At 49.1% G+C, this 26,704-nt stretch overlaps 2 protein-coding genes across 2 annotated transcripts in view; both read right to left on the bottom strand.

The window, feature by feature from the left end:
* Window positions 1-5,812, bottom strand: part of CDRT1 (CMT1A duplicated region transcript 1) — a 30,616-nt gene extending 24,804 nt beyond the window's left edge. Inside the window, exons 1-2 of the mRNA XM_010842981.1 lie at window positions 5,004-5,812; window positions 1,492-1,668 (exon numbers count right to left, since the gene is read on the bottom strand). Coding sequence (XP_010841283.1) covers window positions 1,492-1,668; window positions 5,004-5,508 — 682 coding nt within the window. The 5' untranslated portion in view covers window positions 5,509-5,812. The remainder of the gene's footprint in view (window positions 1-1,491; window positions 1,669-5,003) is intronic.
* Window positions 5,813-11,446: 5,634 nt separating this feature from the next.
* Window positions 11,447-26,704, bottom strand: part of TRIM16 (tripartite motif containing 16) — a 16,893-nt gene continuing 1,635 nt past the window's right edge. Inside the window, exons 2-6 of the mRNA XM_010842978.1 lie at window positions 20,967-21,062; window positions 18,048-18,281; window positions 17,563-17,728; window positions 17,001-17,096; window positions 11,447-13,913 (exon numbers count right to left, since the gene is read on the bottom strand). Of these exons, the coding sequence (XP_010841280.1) occupies window positions 13,330-13,913; window positions 17,001-17,096; window positions 17,563-17,728; window positions 18,048-18,281; window positions 20,967-21,062 (1,176 nt within the window). The 3' untranslated portion in view covers window positions 11,447-13,329. The remainder of the gene's footprint in view (window positions 13,914-17,000; window positions 17,097-17,562; window positions 17,729-18,047; window positions 18,282-20,966; window positions 21,063-26,704) is intronic.

The raw sequence follows: 26,704 nt of genomic DNA, 5'->3' as shown, positions 1-26,704 counted from the left end.
TACCACCACCACCAGGCCCAGAGCAAGTCCTTGCCAAAAGCTCCCCCACCAAAACAGAGCTCATCAGAGTCTACCCTGAGGCCACTGAGCTTTGGTCATTTCTTCTGCCAAAGTGCAAATACAATTTCCCTTAACCAAGCATACAAGCAGTTTTCAGCATTCCCAGCTCAAGGTGACATCTGCAGGATGAAAACTGCCCTGCTGGTGAAAAGGCATGGTGTCCAGAGTTCCCTTTAAAGGATCCCAACAAGAAAAGGTCTCAGACAATTTCAAAAGAGAGGGGTAGATGAAATGAGATGGACAAGATGGTGACGATTATTGAGCCTGGAAGACAGTTACACGGGTGACGATTACACTGTTCTACCTCCTTGGAACAGACCCTGATGCCAGGAAAGATGGAAGGCAGGAGGAGAAGGGAGAAACAGAGGATGAGATGGTTGGATGGCATCATCGACTTGATGGATAGGAGTTTGAGCAAGCTCCAGGAACAGGAGAGGAGAGAGGAAGGAGCCTGGCATGCTGCAGTCCATGAGGACACAAAGAATCAGACACGACTTAGTAACTGAACAACAAAAACAAACCTATTTTTTGAAACTTCAAATTTTCCATATAAAAAGCATTTTAGAATCTATGCTTTGTGTTTCCTATATTTCCATGTATGTGTCTTGATTCAAAAACCAACTGAGGACAGGCTTAAGGTCAGAGCCCAATTCCCCACTGCTCTTATTTCCACCTCAAGACTGAATCCAGGGACAGCCCTGGTGGCCCAGTGGTTAAGATCGCACTCCCAGTCCAGGAGCCTGGGTTCAATCCCTGGTCAGGGAACTAGGTCCCTCATGCCACAACTAAAGATCCCACATGCCACAACTAAAGATCCCACATGCCACAACTAAGACCTCACAGAGCCAAACAAATAAATAAAGACTGAATCCAGTGCTGCAAAAATAGCTCCTGGTGGGTTGGATCCTGGAGGTGCCCCTCCCCTTCCCTGTACCAGAGGTCGGGGGGCTAGACCAAGGGATACAACCTGGTGCAGAGGGAGACTTAGGATCACACTGACTGATTTTCATCCTTGTTTCTCACCTCACCAGTGAGCATGTGCATGCTCGGTCGCTCACTTGTGCCCGATTCTGTGACCCCATGGATTAGCCCACCAGGCTCCTCTGTCCATGGGATTCTCCTGGCAAGAAGACTGTAGCGGGTTGCCATTTTCCTCCTCCAGGGGATCTTCCCGACTCAGAGATCAAACCTGCATCACCTGTGTCTCCTGCATTGTAGCCGGATTCTTTACCAGCTGAGCCATTGGAGAAGCCCACTTATCAGACGTGGGATTAAATGAGGGAATAAACACCAGAGTGCCCAGCCCACTTTGTAGACAACAAATGAGTGTGAATTGCCCACATCTGTCCTCCTCAGATTCCATCACCTGCCAGCCCCTCCAGGTCCACAGGGACCCCTCCCCTTGGGCTTTCCTGCCACCAGCAGACTTACCAGCAGTGGCTGCTCCCCGCTGCACAAGGTCATGCAAGCTTGCTTTTCCTGTAGCTTTGGACAACGGGAAGGTTGTGTGCCTGGTTCTGGCTGCCCAGCAGACTTGTGAGGTGTCACACGAGTGTGTGTGGCCTTTCTCAGGGATGAAAAACATGTTGGTAAAGTCTGGGTCAGTCCCTGAAGAACAAAAGACCAAGACGAGTGGCTCTTGAAACAGGTGCATGGAGAGGAAGTGCTGAAGAAAAGTGGCTTTTGGTCTACCGGTTTCTTTTAAATCTACACAAAACAGCGGAGAAGGCCCTGGCACCCCACTCCAATACTCTTGCCTGGAGAGTCCCATGGACAGAGGAGCCTGGTGGGCTGCAGTCCATGGGGTCGCTAAGAGTCGGACACGACTGAGCGACTTCACTTTCACTTTTCACTTTCATGCATTGGAGAAGGAAATGGCAACCCACTCCAGTGTTCTTGCCTGGAGAATCCCAGGGACGGCGGAGCCTGGCGGGCTGCCGTCTATGGGATCGCACAGAGTCGGACACGACTGAAGCAACTTAGCAGCAGTAGCAGCAGCACACAAAACAGACCAGGCCAGTCATGTCTGTTTTTATTTAGGGGTCTCTGAGTTTCTACACAAAAGTCACAGAAAGCTTCTGTTAGCCTTTGCCACCCTGCCTCCACTGCAAACCTCATCAGTTCTCTATATATGCAAGGATAGATAGAGACTGAGAGAGAAGGAAGGAGGAAAAGAGAGAGAGAAAGAGGCAGGAGTTGAAAGAGAGATCGCTTTTTTGAAGCACTTAACTTAATTTTCTTCGGTGATATGAATAAATGCCCTTGAGTCAAATTAGAAAATTTCATTTTTAATAGAGAAGCTCCCCTAGGAGAGGGAGACCTGTAAATACAAGGAGATGATTCCTACGGTGGAGGAGGACCTCAGAGCAGGGCACGTGTGTGGGCAGATCTGCTTCCCTGTCTGAAGGGCAGCCTTGCCCATGGGAGATGCTTAGGATGGGAGGCCTGGTTTTTACCCCCCAACTGGATGACCACAACCAAGTCACTCAGATTCGCTGAACTTCAACATCATTAACCACAAAATAAAGGCGCTGGACTGGTCAATCTCTAACCTAACTGACCGGATTCTCTAACTTTCTCCACCACTTCTTCATTCCATATAATTATTCTTTTACTTCCTGGACACACCAAAGAAAGCAAGTGCCTTTATCAGGTTCTAATAGCCCTCTTCGTGCATGCTCAGCCTCTTCAGCCACGTCCGACTCTTTGTGACCCCAGGGACTATAGCCCGAATCTGTTCATGGGGTTCTCCAGGCAAGAATACTGGAATAGGTTGCTATTTCCTCCTCCAGGGGATCTTCCCAACCCAGGAATTTTTACCCACTGAGCCACCTGGGAAGCCCCTAATAGTCCCCTGCTGCTGCTGCTAAGTCGCTTCAGTCGTGTCTGACTCTGTGCAACTCCATAGACAGCAGCCGACAAGGCTCCCCTGTCCCTGGGATTCTCCAGGCAAAAACACTGGAGCTAGTTGCCATTTCCTTCTCCGATGCATGAAAGTGAAGTCGCTCAGTCGTGTCCAACTCCTAGCGACCCCATGGACTGCAGCCTACCAGGCTCCTCCGCCCATGGGATTTTCCAGGCAAGAGTACTGGAGTGGGGTGCCATTGCCTTTTCTGTCTTGAAATTCTATGAGTCTGCAAACAGGACCACACTCCAGGTCTCATGGACAGCAGGAATCCCCCACTCTCAAGAGCTCGACCTCTGAATCTCTCCATCTCTTGCCCCCTTCCAACCTTCTCCCATGCCACTAAACCTCTGCTTGCCTTTCTAGACAGCCCCCTGCAACCCCAGTCCCTTGCCTCCTTTCTGGCTGCTTTTGCTGCCCTAGTCCAGCTGGCCAACACCTTCTCACCAACAGACTGGACCACTGGCTCCCAAAATGAGGTTCACGGACCAATATCAGCATCTCCTAGCAACATGTTAGCAGTGCAGACTCATAACCCACATCATACCTGCTGGGTCAGGAGCTCTGGGGAAGGACCACAGCCACCTGGGTGTCAATAAGCCTTCCAAGTGATTCTGATACAACAATAATGGAGAACTCCTATCCCAGCCTTATTCAGTCCTTTCATGCCTCCAGAAGACTCTTGAGAAGTTCCTTGGACAGCCAGATCAAACCAGTCAATCCTAGAGGAAGTCAACCCTGAATATTCATTGGAAGGACTGATGCTCCTTGAAGCTGAAGCTCCAATATTTTGGCCACCTAATGTGAAGATCAGATCCACTAGAGAAGACCCTGTTGCTGGGAAAGACTGAAGGCAAGGGGCTGGGAGTGGCAGAGGATGAGATGGTTAGATAGCACCATTGGCTCAAGGGATATGAATTTGAGCCAACTCTGGGAGATAGTCACGGACAGGGCACCCTAGTGTGCTGCAGTCCATGGGGTCACAAAGAGTTGGACACAACTGAAGTGACTTAACATAGCATAGCTGGGAGATAGTGGAGGACAGAGGAGCCTGGCATACTACAGTCCACGGGGTCCCAAAGAGTCAGACACAACTTAGAGACTAAACAATAACATCTGACCCAGCTTTGGATAAACTCCACATCCAGGTTCAATTTCATGTCCAAGCAAGGAATACAGTGGAATGAATGGAAATAGGGCTTCCCTGGTGGCTCAGGCGGTAAAGAATCTGCCTGCAATGCAGGAGACCCAGGTTCGATCCTTCAGTCGAGAAGATCCCCTGGATAAGGGAATGGCAACCTACTCCAGTATTCTCGCTTGGAGCATCCTATGGACAGAGGAGCCTGGTGGGCTACAGTCCATGGGGTCACAAAGAGTAGGACACGACTGAGTGACTAACACTTTGACTTTGACTGAATGGAGAAAAGTCCTAGGTTTGGACTTCTTGGCCTGGTTTCCGTGCAGTGCAAACTGAAGGGCAAAACGAGTCAGCAGTAACCTTAACCCCCTCCCAAACCCACTTCGATCCTGAATGCACTGAGGCGGGAACCGGCCCGGCACTAATGAGCAGAGACAGCAGGACCAGCCACTTCTGGGCTTCAGGGATGAAGAAGTCCCTGAGCCACATTTGACAGCTGAAAGTTCCTTCTGCATGTGTCATTTCATCATTTTCCAGAAGGAAGTCACATTTCAGCAGCTTCTCCTTCAGTCAACAGGACCAGGCACCAGGATGGTGGCTCAGTCAGTAAAGAATCTGCCTGCAATGCAGGTGAGACCTGAGTTGTATCCTGGGAAGTTCCCATGGAGAAGGAAATGGCAACCCACTTCAGAATCCTTGCCTGGAGAGTCCCATGGACAGAGGATCCTGGCAGGCTACAGTCTATGAGGTCACCAAGAGTCGGACACGACTGAGCAACTAGCCTACCACCACCTGCCATCTGGAAATGCCCGTCAACCTGAGCTCGTCCACATCTCCCATCCCTTCACAGGCTCCTGGTCTCCAGGGACCCCCGGTCTCTCTACCTGTGGCCTCGCTTACCTGAGGTGTCACCCCACTCTCTCAGAAACAGGACTCTGATGACGTCAGTGGCGGTGAGCAGCAAGCTGGGGTCACACATCTGCAGCAGCAGGAGCGTGTAGTTGGCCTTCGTCCGCTGGCTGCTGTTCTGGAGCCAATGTAAAGCCTCCCGCATCTTCTGCTCCACCGTTTCGTCCAGCTTTTGATTCCAGGAGGACTGGATCATCTTGCCCTCCTTCCTGCTCAGGTCGACCCGGGTCCTGTGGTAGACCAGATCCTTGCCCTGCGTGGTCTGCAGGAGGGTTAGGAAGTAGTGTAACAAGTACAGGCTGTCCAGTTGCTGCAGGACACTCACCAGGAACCTCCTCTGGAACCCAGCACCCACCCTCCAGAACCACTCTCGCGTGGAGAAGATCTTCCAGGCCAGGACGCATGTCTCACACTTCTGGCACACAGGGACAGAATCATTCCCCTTCTCACAGCGAAAGTACGGGGCATTCTTGAGCCTGGACTCCAGGTTTTCCATGGCCCCGAGAGGACTGGCTCATTTTATCCTTGCCCGAGGCCAAACCCCAGACGGACAGGAGACGCTGATGAGTATCCCAGTTGAGCCTTTTCTGATATGAACATCTCCTGAAGAAAAGGTACACTGCTGCAATGGGGTGGAGAAGTTCTCTCTCCCAGAAACTGCCGGTTGAGTCTGGCTTTCAGTACTGACCTCCTAGGAAACATGCCTTTACCGTAAATCTCCTAAGCCTGGTGCTGCTCAGAGGGAGGCAGTTGCTGTATATTCTGAAAGAGCTGGTCATCTCATTTCTAGAACAGGAAGAGAGGTGGTCAAATCTAGACAGTGATAGACCCCTTTTGAAGAGAAAAATATATGGTGGAGCCTGGTGTTGAGGCTTCCGTTGTTGTTGTGAATGAATTTTAAATATTTATGAATATGAAATTAGATGGAGGCTTCTGTGAATGGCTGTTTAGTTAGAATGATCTTGTATACGTTTATAACTATCTTCTTAACATCAAAGTGAAAACATAAATGCTTAATATATGTTTGCCTGGTAGGCTACAGTCGGACATGACCGAGTGACTAACACTTTTGCTTCAGTTTCACTTCACTTTTCAAGTTACTTAAGTGTTTCAGAATGCTAACCAAGGGACTTCCCTGGCTGTCTAGTGGTTAAGATGCTGCCAATCCAACACAGAGGGTGTGAGTTCAATCCCCGGTCTGCAAACCACAATCCCACATGCCGAGGAACAACTAAGCCCATGAGCCACAACTACAGAGTCTGCACTGCGATGCCAGATCCCTGATAACACAAGGAAGATCCTAAGGCCTGCCACCAAGACCCAACCACAGCCAAGTAAATACACATATTACAGTAAATAAATAATAATTTAAAAAAAAAAAAGAATTCTAAATGGAAATCTCTGCAGGTAAAACTCCTTAGTAAAAAAAAAGTCATTGGACCTGAGCATATATTTGGGGTCTCTTCAAGCTTCAATCACATGCCAACCCTGGTGTCTGGAGACACCACAGCTGAGCGGAGAAGAGTGGAGAGTCTGGGGTCAGACCCCAGGGTTTGGACCCCAGCCCAGCTGCTCACAAGGTCTGTGAACACAGGTGGATTATTTAACCCTTTATGCTTCAGTCTCCTCATCTGTAAAAGGGAGACAACTGTTCAGTTCAGTTTAGTCGCTCAGTCGTGTCCAACTCTTTGTGACCCCATGAACCACAGCACACCAGGCCTCCTTATCCATTACCAGCTCCCGGAGTCTACCCAAACCCATGTCCATTGAGTCAGTGATGCCATCCAACCATCTCATCCTCTGTCATCCCCTTCTTCTCCTGCCCTCAATCTTTCCCAGCATCAGGGTCTTTTCAAATGACTCAGCTTTTCACATCAGGTGGCCAAAGTATTGGAGTTTCAGCTTCAACATCAGTCCTACCAATGAACACCCAGGACTGATCTCCTTTAGGATGGACTGGTTGGATCTCCTTGCAGTCCAATGGACTCTCAAGAGTCTTCTCCAACACCACAGTTCAAAAGCATCAATTCTTCAGTGCTCAGCTTTCTTTATAGTCCAACTGTCACATCCATACATGACTACTGGATAAATCATAGCCTTGACTAGATGGACCTTTCTTGACAAAGTAATGTCTCTACTTTTTAATATGCTGTCTAGGTTGGTCATAACTTTCCTTCCAAGGAGTGAGCGTCTTTTAATTTCATGGCTGCAGTCACCATCTGCAGTGATTTTGGAGCCCAAAAAAGTAAAGTTAGCCACTGTTTCCACTGTTTCCCCATCTATTTGCTATGAAGTGATGGGACTGGATGCCATGATCTTCGTTTTCTGAATGTTGAGCTTTAAGCCAACTTTTTCACTCTCCTCTTTCATCAAGAGGCTCTTTAGTTCTTCACTTTCTGCCATAAGGGTGGTGTCATCTGCATATCTGAGGTTATTGATATTTCTCCCAGCAATCTTGATTTCACCTTGTACTTCATCCAGCCCAGCGTTTCTCACGATGTACTCTGCATATAAGTTAAATAAGCAGGGTGACAATATACAGCCTTGACGTATTCCTTTTCCTATTTGGAACCAGTCTGTTGTTCCATGTCCAGTTCTAACTGTTGCTTCCTGACCTGAGTACAGGTTTCTCAAGAGGCAGGTCAGGTGGTCTGGTATTCCCCTCTCCTTCAGAACTTTCCACAGTTTATTGTGATCCACACAGTCAAAGGCTTTGGCATAGTCAATTAAGCAGAAATAGATGTTTTTCTGGAACTATCTTGCTTTTTCGATGATCCAGTGAATGTTAGCAATTGGATCTCTGGTTCCTCTGCCTTTTCTAAAACCAGGTGGAACATCTGGAAGTTCACGGTTCATGCATTGCTGAAGCCTGGCTTGAGGAATTTTGAGCATTACTTTGCTAGCATGTGAGATGAGTGCAACTGTGCAGTAGCTTGAGCATTTTTTGGCATTGCCTTTCTTTGGGGTTGAAATGAAAACTGATCTTTTCCAGTCCTGTGGCCACCGCTGAGTTTTCCAAATTTGCTGACATATTGAGGGCAGCACTTTCACAGCATTATCTTTTAGGATTTGAAATAGCTCAACTGGAATTCCATCACCTCCACTAGCTTTGTTCATAGTGATGCTTCCGAAGGCCTACTTGACTTCACATTCCAGGATGTGCAGCCCTAGGTGAGTGTGAGTGATCACACCATCATGATTATTGGGTCATGAAGATCTTTTTGTACAGTTCTTCTGTGTCTTGCCACCTCTTCTTAATATCTTCTGCTTCCATTAGCTCCATACCATTTCTGTTCTTTATTGAGCTCACCTTTGCATGACATGTTCCCTTGTTATCTCTAATTTTCTTGAAGAGATCTCTAGTCTTTCCCATTCTATTGTTTTCCTCTATTTCTTTGCACTGATCACTGAGGAAAGCTTTCTTATCTCTCCTTGCTATTCTTTGGAATTCTGCATTCAGATGGGTATACCTTTCTTTTCCCCTTTGCTTTTCATTTCTCTTCTTTTCACAGCTATTTGTAAGGCCTCCCCAGATAGCCATTTTGCTTTTCTGCATTTCTTTTTCTTGGAGATGGTCTTGATTCCTGTCTCCTGTACAATGTCACGAACCTCCATCCATAGTTCATCAGGCAGTCTATCAGATCTAGTCCCTTAAATCTATTTCTCACTTCCACTGTATAGTCATAAGGGATTTGATTTAGGTCATACCTGAATGGTCTAGTGGTTTTCCCCACTTTTTTCAATTTAAGCCTGAATTTGGCAATAAGGAGTTCATGATCTGAACCACATTCAGTTCCCGGTCTTGTTTTTGCTGACTGTATAGAGCTTCTCCATCTTTGGCTGCAAAGAATACAATCAATCTGATTTCGTGTTGACCATCTGGTGATGTCCATGTGTACAGTCTTCTCTTGTGTTGTTGGAAGAGGGTCTTTGCTATGACCACTGCATTCTCTTGGCAGAACTCTATTAGCCTTTGCCCTGCTTCATTTTGTATTCCAAGGCCAAATTTGCCTGTTACTCCAGGTATCTCTTGCCTTCCTACTTTTGCATTCCAGTCCCCTATAATGAAAAGGACATCTTTTTGGGGTGTTAGTTCTAGAAGGTCTTGTAGGTCTTCATAGACCCATTCAACTTCAGCTTCTTCAGCGTTACTGGTTGGGGCATTGACTTGGATTACCATGATATTGAATGGTGTGCCTTGGAAACGAACAGAGATCATTCTGTGTCTGTGTCATTTCACTGTCAGTGTGAGGATTAAATGAGGTATTACATGCAAAGCAGGGCTTCCCCACTGGCTCAGACAGTAAAGGATCCCCCTTCATCCTTTACTGGATGGAAGGATGATCCTCTGGAGAGGAAGGAAGATCCTCTGGAGAAACGAATGGCAACCCACTCCAGTATTCTTGCCTGGAGAATCCCATGGACAGAGGAGCCTGGGGGGCTCCAGTCCATGGGGTCACAAAGAGTCAGACATGACTTAGCAACTATAACACCATCAAAAGGCAGGCAATGGCATGAGCATTTCTAGCGCCCACATTTGGAAACCAGCTACTGCCAGAGAAAGGCAGTGGAAGTCATGGCCAGACTGGTCTTATAAAAGGTTAGGGTGAAGACAGGAATCATGCCCAGGAGATCAGTGCTAACAGCTCAAGCCTGGAGAAGAGGCAAGAGTGGATTAGCTTCTGGTCCACCAGGAAGGCCAGACAGAGCATAGAGGCCCAAAGCACCTGTATAGGGAGCACGTTACCCCCAGAAATGCTACAGACTGGAAGTAGCTTGTTCCTAAAGGCCTAAATAAATTAGGGTTTTAATCTGTGGGGCTGACATACACCAAAGAAGCAGTTTTACAATCCAAGTCGGCCTTGACTTCATGCTTGAGGGCCCAACCTTGGGAGTTAGAGATGGGCTGGAATCCCCCACTGTTTTCTTACTGGAGCTGTGGACTTGGGCAAGCCCTACAGCCCCTCTGGGCCCTGTTCTCATCATAGAAGACACGTGCTTACCACTGCCTGGTGGGGTGTCCTAGTGTGAGGCCTACATTCCGTCTGTGCTTAAGGAGCTGCCAGAGAGAGTGGAGGCTCCTATATGACATACAGCTTGGAGATATATATACAAAGCTTGGAGAAAATGACAGAGAACATATCACTGGCCTTTGTTATCTTTTTATTTTTTAATCTGTTTGTTTTAGGCAATTTTCAGTTTTGGACCAAGGAAAAGAAGATATGACTGTCACTTTAGGCAACAATAGAAAGAAACTAAATGTTCCTAACACCCAGTTTTGCTGTGACGATCAATCAATTTTGATCACAGCAAAACTCAGTGTTACTAACATTTAAGAAGGGGCTTCCCTGATAGCTCAGTTGGTAAAGAATCTGCCTGCAATGCAGGAGACCAGACCCTGGTTCGATTCCTGGGTCAGGAAGATCCCCTGGAGAAGGGATAGGCTACCCACTCTAATATTCTTGGGATTCCCTTGTGGCTCAGCTGGTAAAGAATCCATCTGCAATGTAGGAGAACTGGGTTTGATCCCTGGGTTGGGAAGATCCCCTGAAGAAGGGAAAGGCTACCTACTCTAGTATTCTGGCCTAGAGAATTCCATTGTACAGTCCATGGGATCACAAAGAATTGCACACAACTGAGCAACTTCTACTTTTTTACATCAAGAAAAAAGGTCTTCAAGCCAAAAGAAAGAAAGTGATAGTTGCTCAGTCGTGTCTGACTCTTTGCAACCCCATGGGCTATAGCCTACCAGGCTTCTCTGTCCATGAGATTTTCCAGGCAAGAATACTGGAGTGAGTTATTTCCTCCTCCAGGGGATCTTCAGGACCCCAGGATTGAACCTACGTCTCCTGTGTCTCCTGCATTGCAGGCCGATTCTTCACCCCTGAACCACCAGGGAAGCCCTTAACAAGTGAACAAAAAGAGAAGCCAGTGTTGAAGACAGGTGAGGAGACACCCAGAGGGTTCCTTTTATGAGTCTGAGTGTGGCCTAAACAAATGACATCTCACAACACTGACACAATTTACCAATGTGACTGAAATCCAAGCAGTAAATTTTGAGAAACTAGGGAGAATGCTGGAGGACAGAGACAGATAAAATCGTCTAGATTTTTTAAAATTAAAATAAGGTAGATTCTGGAAACAGCAGACTAGATGTGAATTTGTACCTGAATTCTAAGATGCTTTATCAAATAGTTTGTGAGCATTTAAAGAAGAAACATCAACAACCTACGGGGGTTGAGAAAAAACACGGTGGCTAAGCTGATCTCATTTCCTCCTTTCAGAGCACTGTTAGAAGTGCAAACATAGTGTACCTTGACCTTTGCCGTTGAAAAGTCCTTCATGGTGTCCAGTCCACAAAGGTGCAGAGGTGGACCGCGTTATCGGAGTTCTACTCACGCATAACTTAAAAAAAATTTTTTTGACGTGGACTACTTTTTAAGTTTTTATTGAATGTTACAATATTGCTTCTGTTTAATGTCTTGGTTTTTTGGCCACGAGGCATGTGGGATCTTAGCTCTCCAACCAGTGATTGAACTCGCACCTGCTGCATTAGAAGGCGAAGTCTTAACCACTGGACTGCCCTAAGTCCCACCCGGATGCATGACTTATTGAATAACTAAAACCAAAAGGTATTGACTGAAGACTGCAAGACTCTAACCAATTTAGGTATCAGTGAGAGTAAGATCTAAGAAAAGGTCACCAATTTCTGCAGGATAGGAAGGAGAGCTGTTATAACCTAGTAGGATCATGAAACAAATCTATCTCCACAAGCAGCAGTGATGTCATGAGTTTTACAATTCAGATTTTTTAAAAGTCAATAAAATTCAAAAATTTAAAATTCAGTTTGGAAATTAAAATCCTACACTGTGTAAATCCTATGATTCAAATGTCTGACAGGGTCTCCAGAAACAAGTCAAGTGATGCTGAAATAATGTGCTCTTGAGACAGGATCACCAGACAAGGCAAAGAGGAAGAGGCTTGCCTTGACACAGGTCATGGAAAAGACCCAGAAGTTATATTTCCAGTGAATCCCAGAAGGGATTTCAGGTTATGTCCTCAGAAACCTACTGAGATACAGTTTGTCATTTGCCTAAAGGTCTGATGTTAGTAAAGAACTGTCTGCCAATGCAGGAGACACAAGAGACACGGATTCGATCCCCAAGTCGGGAAGATCCCCTGGAGAAGAAAATGGCAACCCACTCTGGTATTCTTGCCTGGGAAATCCCATGGACAGAAGAGTCTGGCAGGCTACAGTCCATAGGGTCACAGAATCAGACATGATTGAGCAAGAATAAGGACTAAGGACACTTTTAATTTTAGGGAACAATCTGTTGAAAGGAAGAGAAAGTGATCAGAGGGGTAAAAGATCTGGAAACCACAAGGAAACTGGGAAATAGGATGTGAAAACACACATATTCCCAGGGGACCCGTGAGAGCTACTCCTAAGTGTATAGACAACTGCCCTTTGGATAAGGAATTAGACACGTTCCCACCGTCCAGGTGGCTCCAGAAGAGAGGTGCTAGGGCCATCCGCCGAGGTCATAGGGACTAGGACATGGACCCTACGAAGACAGTCCTGCAGTTCTCGCTGTGCCCAAGCCAGGAGAGCTGCCTGTGAGGTAGTGAGCTCTCCGTCACAGCACAGCTGCAAGGCCCATCAGACGTGGGCATGAAAAGCCACTGAGGCTGTCAGACTCTCCCTGCTCACAAATGCAGTTCAGCTTGTAGTTTATTCCCTTACACGTGATCTAAGGAGGAGGGCAGTGTTGGGTAGTGGTTAGAAGTTCAATGTCAGGTTTGAATCCCAGCTCGGCCACTCACTCGCCACATGACCACAGTGACCCTGAGTGAGTTCACTAACCCCCTGGACCGCAGCCTGCCCGCCCACCAAGTGGGGGTGGTTGAGCACCTCCCCATGGGGCTGCCAAGAGGGTCATGAGGGCTGAGGCTCAGGAGGTGCTCAGGACAGAGGATGCGGGAGTAAGACAAGGTTAGTGATTGGTTCTGATTCCTCCGCAGTCTTTCTGGTCACTCTGAGGTTGCCTGGTGACCACCTCTGGGCACAGCATGTGGTCCACCCAAGCAGACAGGGCGGGATCATAAGAATATGGTGAGGGGGACCTAGGGTTTGAGGATTACTGCAAACAAGGGGAGTAGCACAGTGAGGAGCCCAGGGCGGCAACCAGAGACCCTTCGCCTCATCCTCACACGATTTCTAAAGCCAGCACGCGCTGGCACAGACCCCCAGTCAGTCTTCCAATGAAAACTTCCACCTGTCTGTGTGTCAGCACAGGTCTGAGACCTGAATTGGTGTCTAGGCAGCAGCCTCTACTGGGGCCGGCCCTGGCTTCTCAGGTTCCTCTCCCAGATCCGCAATCCGGATGGCACTGTCCTTCTTGGAAAGCCAGAAGGCTGGGTAGACGGGCTCCGAAAACTTACACTGGAACCTGTGCAGCAGTGTCAGGGTCTCAGGCTCGACGCCGTAGAAGGAGAGGCCCCCACCGGGGAAGTCCACATAGACCCCCAGCCTCCGGCAAGCGTTGGCGCTGAGCAGGGTCTCCGCATCGCTGTGCCATGCCCTGAACCCCTTCCCGTCCCAGTGGAGGCTCCAGGAGAAGTCGTTCCCAGAGATACAGCTGTTGCGCTCTTCACCCTTGCGGTCAATGCCCTGGCACGTCAGGCCCACATAGACGCCTGCTCCCGAGAGCTCCACCTCGAAGTAGTACCTGTGCAGGTACAGGCTCTGCTGGGCCAGCACCTGCCGCCAGTGTGAGAACCTGCTGGGCAGGTCGGGGTATGGGTGCTCCCAGGGCGCCGTGTTGGTGACCTTGCGGTTGTCGTCCTGCAGCCGGAGGTACCTGTGTGCCGTGTCGGGGTCGAAGTCAATGTCACAGGCATCTGGAGGGGGACACAGAAGATCAGGGGCTGACAGCTGACTCACACCTAGCCAGCCTCCAAGGGATGAGAAGACATCCATCCCTCTGTTCCCTTTCTACCCAAGTTCCATTCCCTCCCAGAGAAGAGGTGGGTGAAAACCAGGAAACAGAATACAAGCGGGACTCTGTGACTTACAGTAATTGTAGACTTGTTCTCTGCCTCTGGCTCCCAGCACAGAGTTCCCTGTAATTTCCTGAGTGGTAACAGCACTAGCACCATCTTTTGTTCTAATGTTTGGTCTTTGACTGGCTTCCCAGGCAGTTCAGAGGTAAAGAACCTGCCTGCCAATGCAGGAGATTCAAGAGACTAAGTTTTGATCTCTGGGTCAGGAAGATCCCCTGGAGCAGAAAACGGCAACCTACTCCAGCATTCTTGCCTAGAAAGAATCTGCCTCCAATGCAGGAGACACAGGTTCAATCTCTGGGTCAGGAAGATCCCCTTGGAAGAGGAAATGGCAACCCACTTCAGTATTCTTTCCTGGAAAATCCCACGCTGAGACCAGTTCCTGACACAGAGCTCCTGAAACCCTTGTAATTTCCTGGGTTAAACAAATGTCTTTTTTTTTCTTAAGAGGTAGAGTTTGGGGGGTTTCGTTTTGCGTTTATTTATTTATTTGGCTACACCAGATCTCAGTTTTGGCATGTGGGATCTAGTTCCCTGACCAGGGATTAAACCTGGGCCCAGTGCCTTGGAGCTCAGAGTCTTAGCCACTGGATCATCAGGGAAGTCCCAGTGTCTTTTGTTCTAACAAGGTGACTCTGTGTGTGGAGATGGGGGCGTGCAGCTGGCTGGTCACCAGATGGACCAAGTCATGACCAACTTCTGCTTGGATCTTGCAGCCCTAATTCCTCTTCTCTTGGGAAGAGAGATGGGCTGGAAGTGGTTCATCACGCTTGTGGGATAAAGCCCCCATAAAATCCCAGTAGTATGGGGTTCTGAGCACTTCTAGGCTGACAAACATCCATACCAGGCAATTCACCCCACCTCCATGGGGACCCTCCCAGCCCTCGCTCTGAGCATCTCTCCCTTCCTCTGGCTGCTCATCTGTGTCCTTCATCACATCCTTTGATGAACTGGAGAACATAAGTGTCTCCCTGAATTCTGTGAGCTGTTCTAGCAAATGCTCAAATCCAAGGAGGGTCCTAGGAGCCTCGGATTGTAGCCAAGTCGGACAGAAGTTGTGGGTCCTCTGGGGGCCCCATAATTGTGACTGGCATCTGAAGCGGGGTCCGTCTGGTGGGCTCTGACACCATCTCCAGGCAGATAGCATCAGGACAGAGTTAAATCCTGGGATGCCCAGCCATGTCTGGGGGAATTGCTAGGTGGGGGTGGGGGGAGGGGGCCTCACTCCCATACACGTGCTAAGTGGTCCCAGATACCTTTTAACAAGTCACCCCTACTTCCTTCCTTCCTTATTGAAGCTCAAACTGCTTGCCATTTACTGTATTATTTGTTGAACTGAATCAAGAAATAAAATTTACTGATGGGCTCATGTTTTCATTCATTTGACAAACACGTCCTGAAATTCAGGTGCTTTTCTATGCAGCGTTGGCAAGGGTCATACACCCACATCTGATTCACTCATTTGTTAAAATATTTGATCACTTTTTAGCAAGGGAAGTCTCAAGCAGTCCCCCCACATGTACACAGATATTCTCTTCCTGGCCCCAGAGGACACCTCCACACATCCAAATGCTCAAGTCACACTCCAGGTTATTTTGACATTTCTCTTGGCCCCATCCTCCCTCATTTTGCCCCTCAACTCACACTGGAAGCCCCAAGTCCCACCTAGAGACCCCGTTCACCCCCATCCAAGCCACCCCTGAATCTCCCCCAATGCGTGCAGCAGCTCCACGTCAGTTGGCTTCTTGTATCAACTACGTGTGCTTATGCTAAGTCACTTCAGTCATGTCCTACTCTTTGCAACCCCCACGGACTGTAGCCCACCAGACTCCTCTGTCCATGGCATTTTTCAGGCAAGAATACTGGAGTGGGTTGCCATCCCCTTCTCCAGGGGATCTTCCTGACCCAAGGATCAAATTTGCGTCTCTTATGTCTCCTGCATTGGCAGGAGGATTATTTTCCATCACTCCAGCTGGGAAGCCCCTATATTAACTGTATTGTCTGTTTATAAAACATAGATATGCTGCTGTCAGGAAGCATGAAAGATAAATAAAGGAAACTGGAAACCAAGAGATCCTGGGGCAGACGAGGAGCTGTGGTAAGAATAGTGTCATCAAACTCGAGGCTCCACATCAAGACCAGAGCAAACAGGGTTCAGGAGTTGGCTAGCCAGAGCTCACCCCCAGAAAGCAAGCAGAAGTGGGGTTGAACAGTGAGTTCCAAAGAGATTAAAGTCAGAAAAATGAGCCTTGATTACCCAGACATGTCCTTCCTCTCTTGGGAGATGAGACCTCCCTGTCTTGTTAACTATGAGCAAGTATTGATTGGAAATAAGTGTTTCTAAAAATGCCGACAGACCAGGACACTTCCATGTCAGGACAGGACAATGGGCTAGGTAATTCCAGCCAAGTCAGACTTAAAAGGGAGCCACCTGGAAACCAGCCAGGATCTTCAAAGGGGCCAAGGTTGTGAAGGACACAGAAGGACTAAAGGACTGGACACAGACTGAAGGAAGCTAAGGAGACCACAAAACATTTGTGACTCTGGACTGGACTTCCAACCAGAAAAAGGACACCGGGAGCAACCCTGGTGAAATCTGAATAGATTCCAGCCGGCAATACTCACTTCCTGATTTGGATCAATGGACCATAGTTATATAAAGTGCTCACATTTGGAAAAGCTAGGTGAAAGGTGTATCAGAATTCTTGGTCCTCTTTTGTGCAATGTTTTTTTAACTCTGAAATGGTTTCAAAATTAAAAGTTCTAATTTTTTTTGAAATTCAACTTATTTAAAATTTAAATGTACCATTTGGGGATAGACCTGAAGTTGCAAGAACCTGAAACCTGCTGAAAGATGGTATCCTTGCTTCTGAAGCATCACATGCACATCCACACCCGGGGAAAGCAGGGCGGCTCACGACTTACACTGGAGGAGCTGCTGCCTGCTGCAGGGCTCGGGTTCTGAGGTCCGATGTCTGTGCTCAATGACAGCACACACCTGAGTTCTGATGTCGTACTCCTCTAGAAAATCAAGAGTTGTAAATGCTCACCTGTCCAGGTGGGCAAGGGAATCTAAGGAACAGGAACCCCCCACTTCTGTTGCTCTTCCCTGGGCCTCCTGGGGAAAGTAGGGACTAGACACCAGTCATGCTTCCGAGAATCCTGCTCAATGGACCACATCGAAGTAAAATCCACTGAGGAAAGATCCCAGCCTGACCTGGGTTTCACTTGAAAGCATAGGCATCAGTGACCTCGGAAGTTAGTCTGCACTTGAGTGGAGATGCAGGCCAAGTGCATACCGAGACTATGTTTTCTGAAATCAATTGTAAGTTAACATCATCAAGGTAGGTGTCCACCAGCCGCACGGTCCAACCAGAGGACGGCTCTGAAAATGGGACATTCTCTCCGCCCCTGTTCTGTTCTCCCTTCCTGACTCCCAACTCCCCCGCCAACCCCTCCAGAGATGTCACAAGCCCTGGCGTCTCACCGTCCTTGGAGAACTCCTGGAGCTTCTCTTTGTAGCTCTGGAGCAGCTGGATCAGGAGGGCAGTGGAGTCCATGATGACCTTGTGGATGCCTGATAGCTTGTCCTTGAGCCCTATGTAGACGCTGGGGAAGGCGCCGTCCTCCGTGTTCTTGAACTTGCAGTACTCCTGCAGGAAAAGAAACACAGCGGAACTTGCCCTGGCTTCTGTGCTTCCTTTCTACTCAATACAGCACCTTCTGCATCTGTGACACGGGCTGATGGGGCATGTACTTCACAAAATGTAATGGGTCCAGCTCAGCGCCTGACCACATAGAAGGCATCTTCCACGACCTGGTCTGGCCTCCCGCTCTGGGCAGCCCTCCCTCCTACACCTGTTCTCTGCTGCTCTCTGCCTCATTTATCAACAGGGTGGTTGCCCTGCCACAGCCACTGTGGACCTAGCAGAGTGAGGGTCTCTCTGGCTCCAGCGTCGCAGTGACCCATACCTCCAGGAACAGCACGGGACTGCCAATGGCAGCGATCCTGTCCAGCTCCTGCCTGGCCTTCTCCATCTCTGCACTCCTGTACTCCAGGTGGGTCTTGATGCCATTGGCCTGGCCCAGGGCAGCTTGCTCCTTCTCCTCCAGGAAGAGCATCACGTCGGCCTGGGCCTTCGTCAAGGCAGCACGGAGCTCCCCGAACTGCTCCTCCACCCCGGCCTTCACCTCCGACACTGACACCTAGTGGCGAGAGCGGGGAGGGAGCATCAGTGAAAAACCCATTAGTGATTAGTGAAGCATCAGTCTATCACAGCTCAACACACAGGAACGTCAACCCATGCATGCGTGCTCAGTCATGTTCGACTCTGTGACCCCACAGACGGCAGTCCGCCAGGCTCCTCTGTCCATGGAGTTTCCCAGGCAAGAATACGGGAGTGAGTTGCCATTTCCTCCTCCAGGGGATCTTCCCCACCCAGGGATCAAACTTGCGTCTTCTGAGTCTCCCGCATTAGCAGGTTAATTTTTAACCACTAGCACCACCTGAGAATCCCAATATAAACCCAAGAAACCCTCAAATTAGGGAACAATTTCCTATTATAAAAGAAAGTCTTTATTCTCATTTGAATCCTGGGTTCCATGAAACAAGAAGGACCCCCCCGGGCTGAGTTCTTATTTACTCTTCATTAACTTTGTCTCTCATCCATTGGACGAGACTGTGCACTGTCTGCTGAGCCCAGCTCTGACAGTCAGGTTCCTCTTCAAGTCTGTGACATCAGTCTTCCTGCCTGGACAATGGACCTACTCAGCGTACTTGATAGTCATATTTCTTGCAGTAAATTAATAATTTGGCTTCTTTGTACAAATCAGTAGCATGAATTCGCTTTCTCAGCACTCCATTACGTCCAGCTAAACTACCCACCAAGGAAATTAAACTGTCCAGCAAGGAGATCAAACCAGTCAATCCTAAAGGAAATCAACCCTGAATATTCATTGTAAGGACTGATATTGAAGTTGAAACTCCAATACTTTGGCTACCTGATGTGAAGAGCCAAATCATTGGAAAAGACCCTGAGGCTGGGAAAGATTGAGGGCAGGAGGAGAAGGGGACGACAAAGGGTAAGATGGTTGGATGGCATCACCGACTCAATGGACATGAGTTTGAGCAAACTTCAGGAGATAGTGAAGGACAGGGAAGCCTGGTGTGCTGCAATCCGTGGGTTGCATAGAGTCGAACACGACTTAGTGACTGAACAACAACAAACTGCCCACTGGATCCACTGGAGCTGAAAGCACATCCTCTGGTGTCTGAGCCGAGCACAAAACGTTTAGGGCATGTGAAGGCAGCCACAGCACCTGAGCATTGCAGGACAAGCCTACCTGTGCAGAATGGAATGCCACGTCCAAAAACATATACAACTAACTCCACGTGATGGACAGTAGGGATTTGCCTGATGGCACCTGTGTATGTGGGAGTCTGTCCTTCCATATCTTTTGTAAATGCCTTAGTCAAGGTCATATTTACAACTTCAATCCACATTGTTTTCAACAGTTTCCTCTTATCTTTAGTAGTTCTCAGGTACTGGTGCTGACAGGTGAGTGGGTGGATGGATGGATGGATGGTTGAGGGAGGGATGGATGGATGGGTAGATGAATGGATGGAGAGGTAGAATCATTCTTCATATGCAAAGATGCTGCTGCTCCTAACTGCCAATGTGTTCACGTTTTGCATTCTTCTCTGAGTTGTGGTTATTGGCTTGGCACTAGCGAGAAGCTTTTGTGAAACTGTTTGGGTCCACTTAGAGTTTATTATGGAAAGTGGTCAGAAACCAGAGAGACCAAAACTAAGTAGCCTGGCATACCATTATGGTACTTCCCAGATGGCCCAGTGGTAAAGAACCCACCTACCAATGCAGGAGATGCAAGAGACTTGAGTACAATCCCTGGGTCCAGAAGATCCCCTGAAGGAGGGCATGGAGAGCCACTCCAGGATTCTTGCCTGGGAAGTGCCATGGACAGAGGAACCTGGTGAGCTAAGTCCACAGGGTCGCAAAGAGTCAGACTGAGCACACACACACCATTGGCCTTATCAAGTTGCTGTTGTTGTTGTTTAGTCACTAAGTCATGTCCGACTCTTTGCAACCCCATGGACTGTGGCACGCCAGGCTCCTATGTCCATGGAATTTCCCAGGCATGAATCCTGGAGTGGGTTGCCATTTCCTTCTCCAGGGGATCTTCCTGACCGAGGATTCAAACCCGAAGTACCATCCACAAATCCAGCCGCTCTCACCTCTCTTTTCTGTCTGCCAGGACTTAGAACAGGTGAGAATCGCATGCGGAACACCCTCTCATGGTGGAAGAAGCCAAGATGATGCATAATTTCTGGAGCTCTAGCTAACCACCCTCCTCGATTCCCACATATACCATTTGCTCCTGGTCAAAAAAGCATATGCAAATATAAAAATAAGCCAGAGCTATCACAGGACTGGAGGAGGGCATGGCAACTCACTCCCGTATTCTTGCCTGGAGAATCCCATGGACAGAGGAGCCTGGTGGGCTAAAGTTCATAGGGTCGCAAAGTCGGACATAACTGAAGCGACTTAGCATGCACACATATCACAGGACTAGTTTGCTTCTATTCTCTATTGTTAAAAGTGGATCACATGCCAGTTTTCAAACTTGAACTAATTTCACGGCAAATCCCAGCAACAAGGTGATGCCACCCTACAGTGTAGCCAACCTGATCTGTACCCACAGTTTCCATCAGATGATAAGATATAAGGGGCCTGTAGACATGGAGGCCGGGCCTGCGGACGTGGAGGCCAGGCCTCCAGCCGAGTCCCACAGTTCCGGGTGGGCCTGACTGAACCAGCAGCAGCAGCCAGCCAGGTGTGTCAAAGCCCGGCAGGTGACCCTGGCCAGACTTACCAGGACAGATTTATGGTTTGCCTGGAGCCTGGAGATGGCATTTTCATTCAACTTGAGTTTCCGCTCCAGGTCTAACTGGGTTCTCCGAAGCTCAGCCTAAGAAGAGGAAAGGTCAGCAGCATTAGGGAGGAAGGTGCCCAGGGCACCCAGAAGGTCCCCAGAAGCAACGGTGCCACCTGCCCTTCTTCCACAGAAAGGAAAGTTTGCCTTGGAAGCCGCTCTCAGGAGCAGGCTGGGCGCCCTCCGTGGAGGCAGAGACGGTCCACTGTGGGCCAGCATTACCAGCTGAATCTCCTCCTGTCATTGAGACCATGCCCACAGCAGGTAAACACACTGTCTCCATAGCACAGGAGAGAAAACAGAGCCACGAGGGTCACGCAGGTGTCAGTGGAATTGACAGGGCCATCTGGCCCTAGAACAGGCTGACAGGGAGCACAGGGGCTTGGAGCTGGCGGTGGAGGGGACCCCAGGGTTTCTACTTAGCAGCCAAGACTTTGGGACAAAGTTGACTTAATGCTTCCACACTGCATTTCTTCACTGTGAGGTGGGGAGAGCTAGTGTTCAATTCACAGGGTTCCTGTGAGGACAGGAGGCAGCGGGAAGTCTGCACAGCAGCTGGCACCTTGCGGGTGCTCCATCGGTGGCAGTGGCGTCATTGACTTGGTCATTTTACTGGTGCCTCCTTGGCTGCTTTCCATCACAGAATCTTCTCTCCCGGACGCAGGCAGGGCAACCCCTCCCAACCGAGGTGAGTGCCCACATGAGAACTCTGGGTTTGCCTGCTTTGACCCCCACCCCCCGCCCAGCCTCACTCCACCTCCCTAAGCACTCTCTGCCCAGAACCTGATAAGACAGGAAACCAGAGCCTTTGTGAACTTCAAAGGCCCCCGTCACTTTCTGCCTCCACAAGGGTGTGAGACAGTGGCAACAGAAAGGACGGCTTTCGCTGCTTTCACAGCCGCGTGTGTCAGCACTGAGTTCTGAGTCACTTGCCCTAACAGGTCTCGGACTGGTGGGGAGCACCTGACGCATCTCCCCTTCCTCCCACAAAAGCCTGTGGTAATCCCAGGCCCCAGGGACAGAAGCCCAGGCGGGCAGGGGACCCGCCTCACTCTGCCAAAAACCGGGAACTTCTGATCAGGCTTCAGAGTCGTGACTCAGAGCCGATGGGAGTCCACTGACTTCCCACACCTGAGACCTGACGTCCTGGAGTGGGGGAAGCAGGGGAGAAGGAGGGGATCTGGCCTATTTGGGGGAGATTGTAGAATCCTGGTCTATCAGAAAGGCTTACCCAGTGACCCGCTCCAGGCTGGGCGGGGGGAAGGACATGAGATGCTTGTTTAAAAGGTGGTGGGAGACACAACAGACCACACACTAGCAACAGCACAGACACGAGAACATGTTAAAGGGGTCAGCCCCAGCTGACCCAGGGACCCAGGAGACCCCCAGAGTATATAGGGAGGGGTTTCTCCCCACTGTCTGCAGACTGCCATTAAAGGAGAAAAGGACTCCAAAGTGCCTCATGGGGACCTCTGAGTCACCCCACCAGCGGGCATTCCCGCTTACCCATGACAGGCGGGACCACTCGGGCAACCAGCACCTCCAGTTATTCCTGTTCCTAGAAAATGACGGGGTGCCTCAGACCCTGGCTCCAGGATTTCCCAAGACTTCAGCCTCACACACATCGCAGGCCAGGGCAGGCTCTGCACCAAAGCAGAACAGGGGTGCCAGTGAGTGTAAATGCCCCACATCCAGGGGCACAGAGAGCCCCGCCTGCCCTGGCAGGGAGAGGACAGATGCTGTGCAAAGGGCACCGTGTCTGTGACCCAACACCTGCCACTGGCACGCTCCAAGGCCCTCGTCAGACCCTCTAGCATCTCCTCTGGCACCTCAAGAAAATGTTAACAGACTGTTTCTTGCCTCTTCCTCCAGGGCACAGGTGGCACCTGGCTGGGTGGCCGGGATCAGGTTAGAGATGCAAACTGGAACAGCAGAGGGAGTGAGAAGAGAGAAAGAAAGACGTTCTACATGGTGTCAGGCCCTCTGTGTGTCCCCCTGGGAACACGAGAGTCCCGCCTGGGCCCTGACTTCACTCCTCGGGAGGCTGGTCGGAGCCCACTACATGTCAGTCCAGTTACATAAGGCAGCCTCCCTGCTCTCGAAGGCAGTAGAATGTTTAAGAAAAAACAAATTAGATAATACTGAGTCCAACACTCTTCAGAAGTTCTAGAAGAAATTCTTCTGAACAGCCTCAAGCCATCCACCTTCTGGCAGCAGAAGGCCATGAACAATGCTGGTTAACTGCTCCCCTGAGAACTGGGGACACTTGTGGCTCTCAGAACCTGGCTCTTGCTTCACCTTGAGACTGTGTCCACATCCCTACCCTGTCCTTAGCTTTCTGGAACCTGTGCTGAGGTTGGATGCAGCCATGAATGGACCTAAAGATCTAAGATGGGGTCCAGCCCAGGCCTTCCCCCCTCCCAAGACCCCCACCCCTCACCTGCTAGGGGCTCCCTCCTCAGAACACACGGCTGAGCTTTTGTGCTGTCCCAGCCCTTGGACATCCGGGGAGCCAGGGGCCTGCCTTGGCTTCCTGATTACAGCCCACACTCCCTGGGAGGGTGCAGCACACTGAGCCCACAAAAAGCTCTCGATAATGTTTGATAAACACAGCGAGGAACAGAATAGAACAGAAAAGCAGTCACAGAAGTGGTACAGACTTCACAACATGCACACACGCACACAGGCATGCAAGCATGCAACCTCACTTCCTGGCAGTGAGCCTGAGTTCTGAGAAGGTAAGAGGAGTTAAGACCAGCTTCTCTTGAAAGCTTAGGGAGAGGGATAGACTGGGAGTTTGGGATTCAGTTCAGCTCAGTCACTCAGTCATGTCCAAGTCTTTGCCATCCCATGCACTGCAGCTCGCCAGGCTTCCCTGTCCCTCACTATCTTCTGGGGTTTGCTTGAATTTATGTCAATTATATATAGGATGGATAAATAACAAAATCCTACTGTATAGCACAGGGAACCATATTCAATATCCTGAGACAAACCCTAATGGAAAAGAATATTTTAAAAATAATATATATGTGTTAAAACTGAGTCACTCCATTGCTGCACAATGGAGATTGGCACAGCATTGTAAATCAGCTATACTTCAATTAAAAAAAAAAATTTTAAGTTAAGGGGCCCTGGGAAGTTGGCCCCAGGAAGGGGAAGAGGTGAGTCCCCACAGGAAAGGGCTGGGCCCTAGGAGCCCAGCAGCACAGAAGAAATAGTCAGAGAACACCTGGAATTCCCAAATTCAGAGTTTTTGCCCACAGGCATAGCTGGAGAGCATAGGAGCCACAGAAGAGGCTCAGTCGGAGAACTGAGAAGCCAGTTGCTCTGCAGACCCTGTAGCTGACCAGGGTCCTGGCTGCGCTTTGTCCCTGTGGCTGACCCTCAGTTTCCTCTGCATGATAGGCTTGCCTGAGCAAGCAGCTCTAAACACCATCCAAAGTGACCTTCAGCAAGCAGCTCCAGCAAGTTCAGGCTGGCTGAAGGAAAGATGGAACTTCTGGAGCCTTACTTAGGTCTGTTAAGGCTTTCCAAATAATCCTGGTGGAGGTTGCATCCTCAAGGAACTGTGTCTTCTGAGCCGGTCTCCTGGCAAGAAATCTTTCGGTTCCTGAGCAGTGAGGACCACTGAGAGAGAGAGCACTTATTGGGCACGCTCACTCTGAATTGAAAGCAAGGACACAGGGCAGAAAAGCAGAAAACTCAGACAAGCAGACCTGCAAACAGAGGCGGTGAACAGGCCAGAGCCTAGATCTGGGGCCCGGGGCTACCGCACTGCTCCTATAACCGCCACTGCTTTCAGCACCAAAAACTGTCCTGGGTGTCTTTGAGTTACCTGACACAGCTCCCTCCTGGGATGTCCGAATTTGGGGTTCTGCATATGTACTATATAAGCAGTCCCCAAATTTATTAGCACCAGGAACTGGTTTCGTGGAAGAAAAGTCCTCCATGGATAGGGGGATGGTTTTCTGGATGATTCAAGCACATTACTTATTTCTATTATTTATTGTGTACTTTATTTCTATTAATGGTAAAGAATCTGCCTGCAATGAGGGAGACCCAGGTCCAATCTCTGGGTTGGGAAGATCCCCTGGAGAAGGGAATGGCCACCTACTGCAGTATTCTTGCCTAGAGAATCCCACGGACAGAGGAGCCTGGAGGGCTACATTCCATGGGGTCACAGAGTGCACACAACTGAGCGACTAATACTTATTTCTATTATTACATCAGCTCCACCTCAGATTGTCAGGTTAGATCCTGGAGGTTGGGGATCCCTGCACTAAACAACTCTCCTTGCTCAGAATGACAACTACTCAATGTCTCTGTAACATACCAGCTTACACTACATTTAAAATTCATATTGTATCTATGTTGCTACAGGCACAGAATTAACGAAAGGAACAAGAAGGAAGAGTATATGATGGTGTTTACCTCTGAAGAGGAGCTTTCCAAGTGGCCCAAAGGTAAAGAATTTGCCTGCAGTGCAAAAGATGCAAGTTCAATCCCTGGGGATCGATGTTATTCCCATGTAGAGTTATTCCCCTGGGTTGGGAAGCTTCCCTGGAGAAGGAAATGGCAACCCACTCCAGTATTCTTGCCTGAAAAAATCCCATGGACAGAGAAGCCTGGCAGGGCTACAGTCCATGGGGTTGCAAAGAGTCGGACACGACTTAGTGACTGAGCATATATACTTCTGAAGAAGGAGATGGGTGGATCCAGGATAGGAGGGAGACCTTTTCTGGTAAAATCTACTGCAGTATTTGGTGATTGTTCCTCTGTGTGTATGTACATGCATTCCTTTTCCAGCTAAACAAGACAGAATTCAGATATTCTGAACAAGGGAAATGCACTCTGCCTTCAACTCTTTACTACATGTATGGCAGGTTTTTGGTGCATTTAAAAAAAATAATAAGGTTATAATACTGTGACCTTGGAGTTCTTCCTTGTGTCCTTCAGTGGGTGGCCTTCCAGAAGCTTCCATCCCTCACTCCATGACTTAGCCACCTGTATGAGCTTGGACAAATGTGGTGGGAATGAAGAGTCACCGCCTCGTAGTTATCCCAGGACCGAATGGGGAAATCCCAGGGAAGCATGTTGCACGTGGCAACGCTCCAAGACCAGTTTTCTCAATTACCTGGAGCTCTGTCCTCTGAGCTGTCTGTTGATTCAGAGCCTCCTTGTGGCTATGAACATGAAGAGTGGGTGGAAATGGCCAGCTCCCCTGACCGGATGTTTCCTGGCACTAGAGATGCTGGGAACAGTCGACAAGTGGATTCTAGAGCTGGAAATGGTGACTCACTGACATCTGGGATACAGAACTTTCCAGAACTATTCCTACTAACACCAGATAAAATCCACACTTAAGGGAGGACGTCGAAGAGGGACCCTGCTAGGAACCTGCCCCTCCCAGGAAGCTCCTTCTCAGCTGTCTCGGAGCCCTGGGCCAAGGCGCTGTACTAAGCGCCAACAAGGGAGCTGCTCAGCATCTGAACACAAGAAATGTGGCACAGGACTTCCGTGGTGGTCCAGTGGTTAAGAATCTACTTTTCAATACAGGGGACAAGGGTTCGATCCCTGATCAAGGAACCAAGATCCTACATGCAACTAAGCTGGCATGCTTCAACAAAGGTCCAACGCAGCTAAATAAATAAACATTTTTAAAAAAAGAAACAAAGAAA

Source organism: Bison bison, unplaced genomic scaffold (genome assembly GCF_000754665.1).
Source record: "Bison bison bison isolate TAMUID 2011002044 unplaced genomic scaffold, Bison_UMD1.0 scf7180017864180, whole genome shotgun sequence".
Lineage (NCBI taxonomy): Eukaryota > Metazoa > Chordata > Mammalia > Artiodactyla > Bovidae > Bison > Bison bison.
The sequence above is the reverse complement of the archived record's forward strand: the minus strand, read 5'-3'. Positions and strand labels throughout refer to the sequence as shown.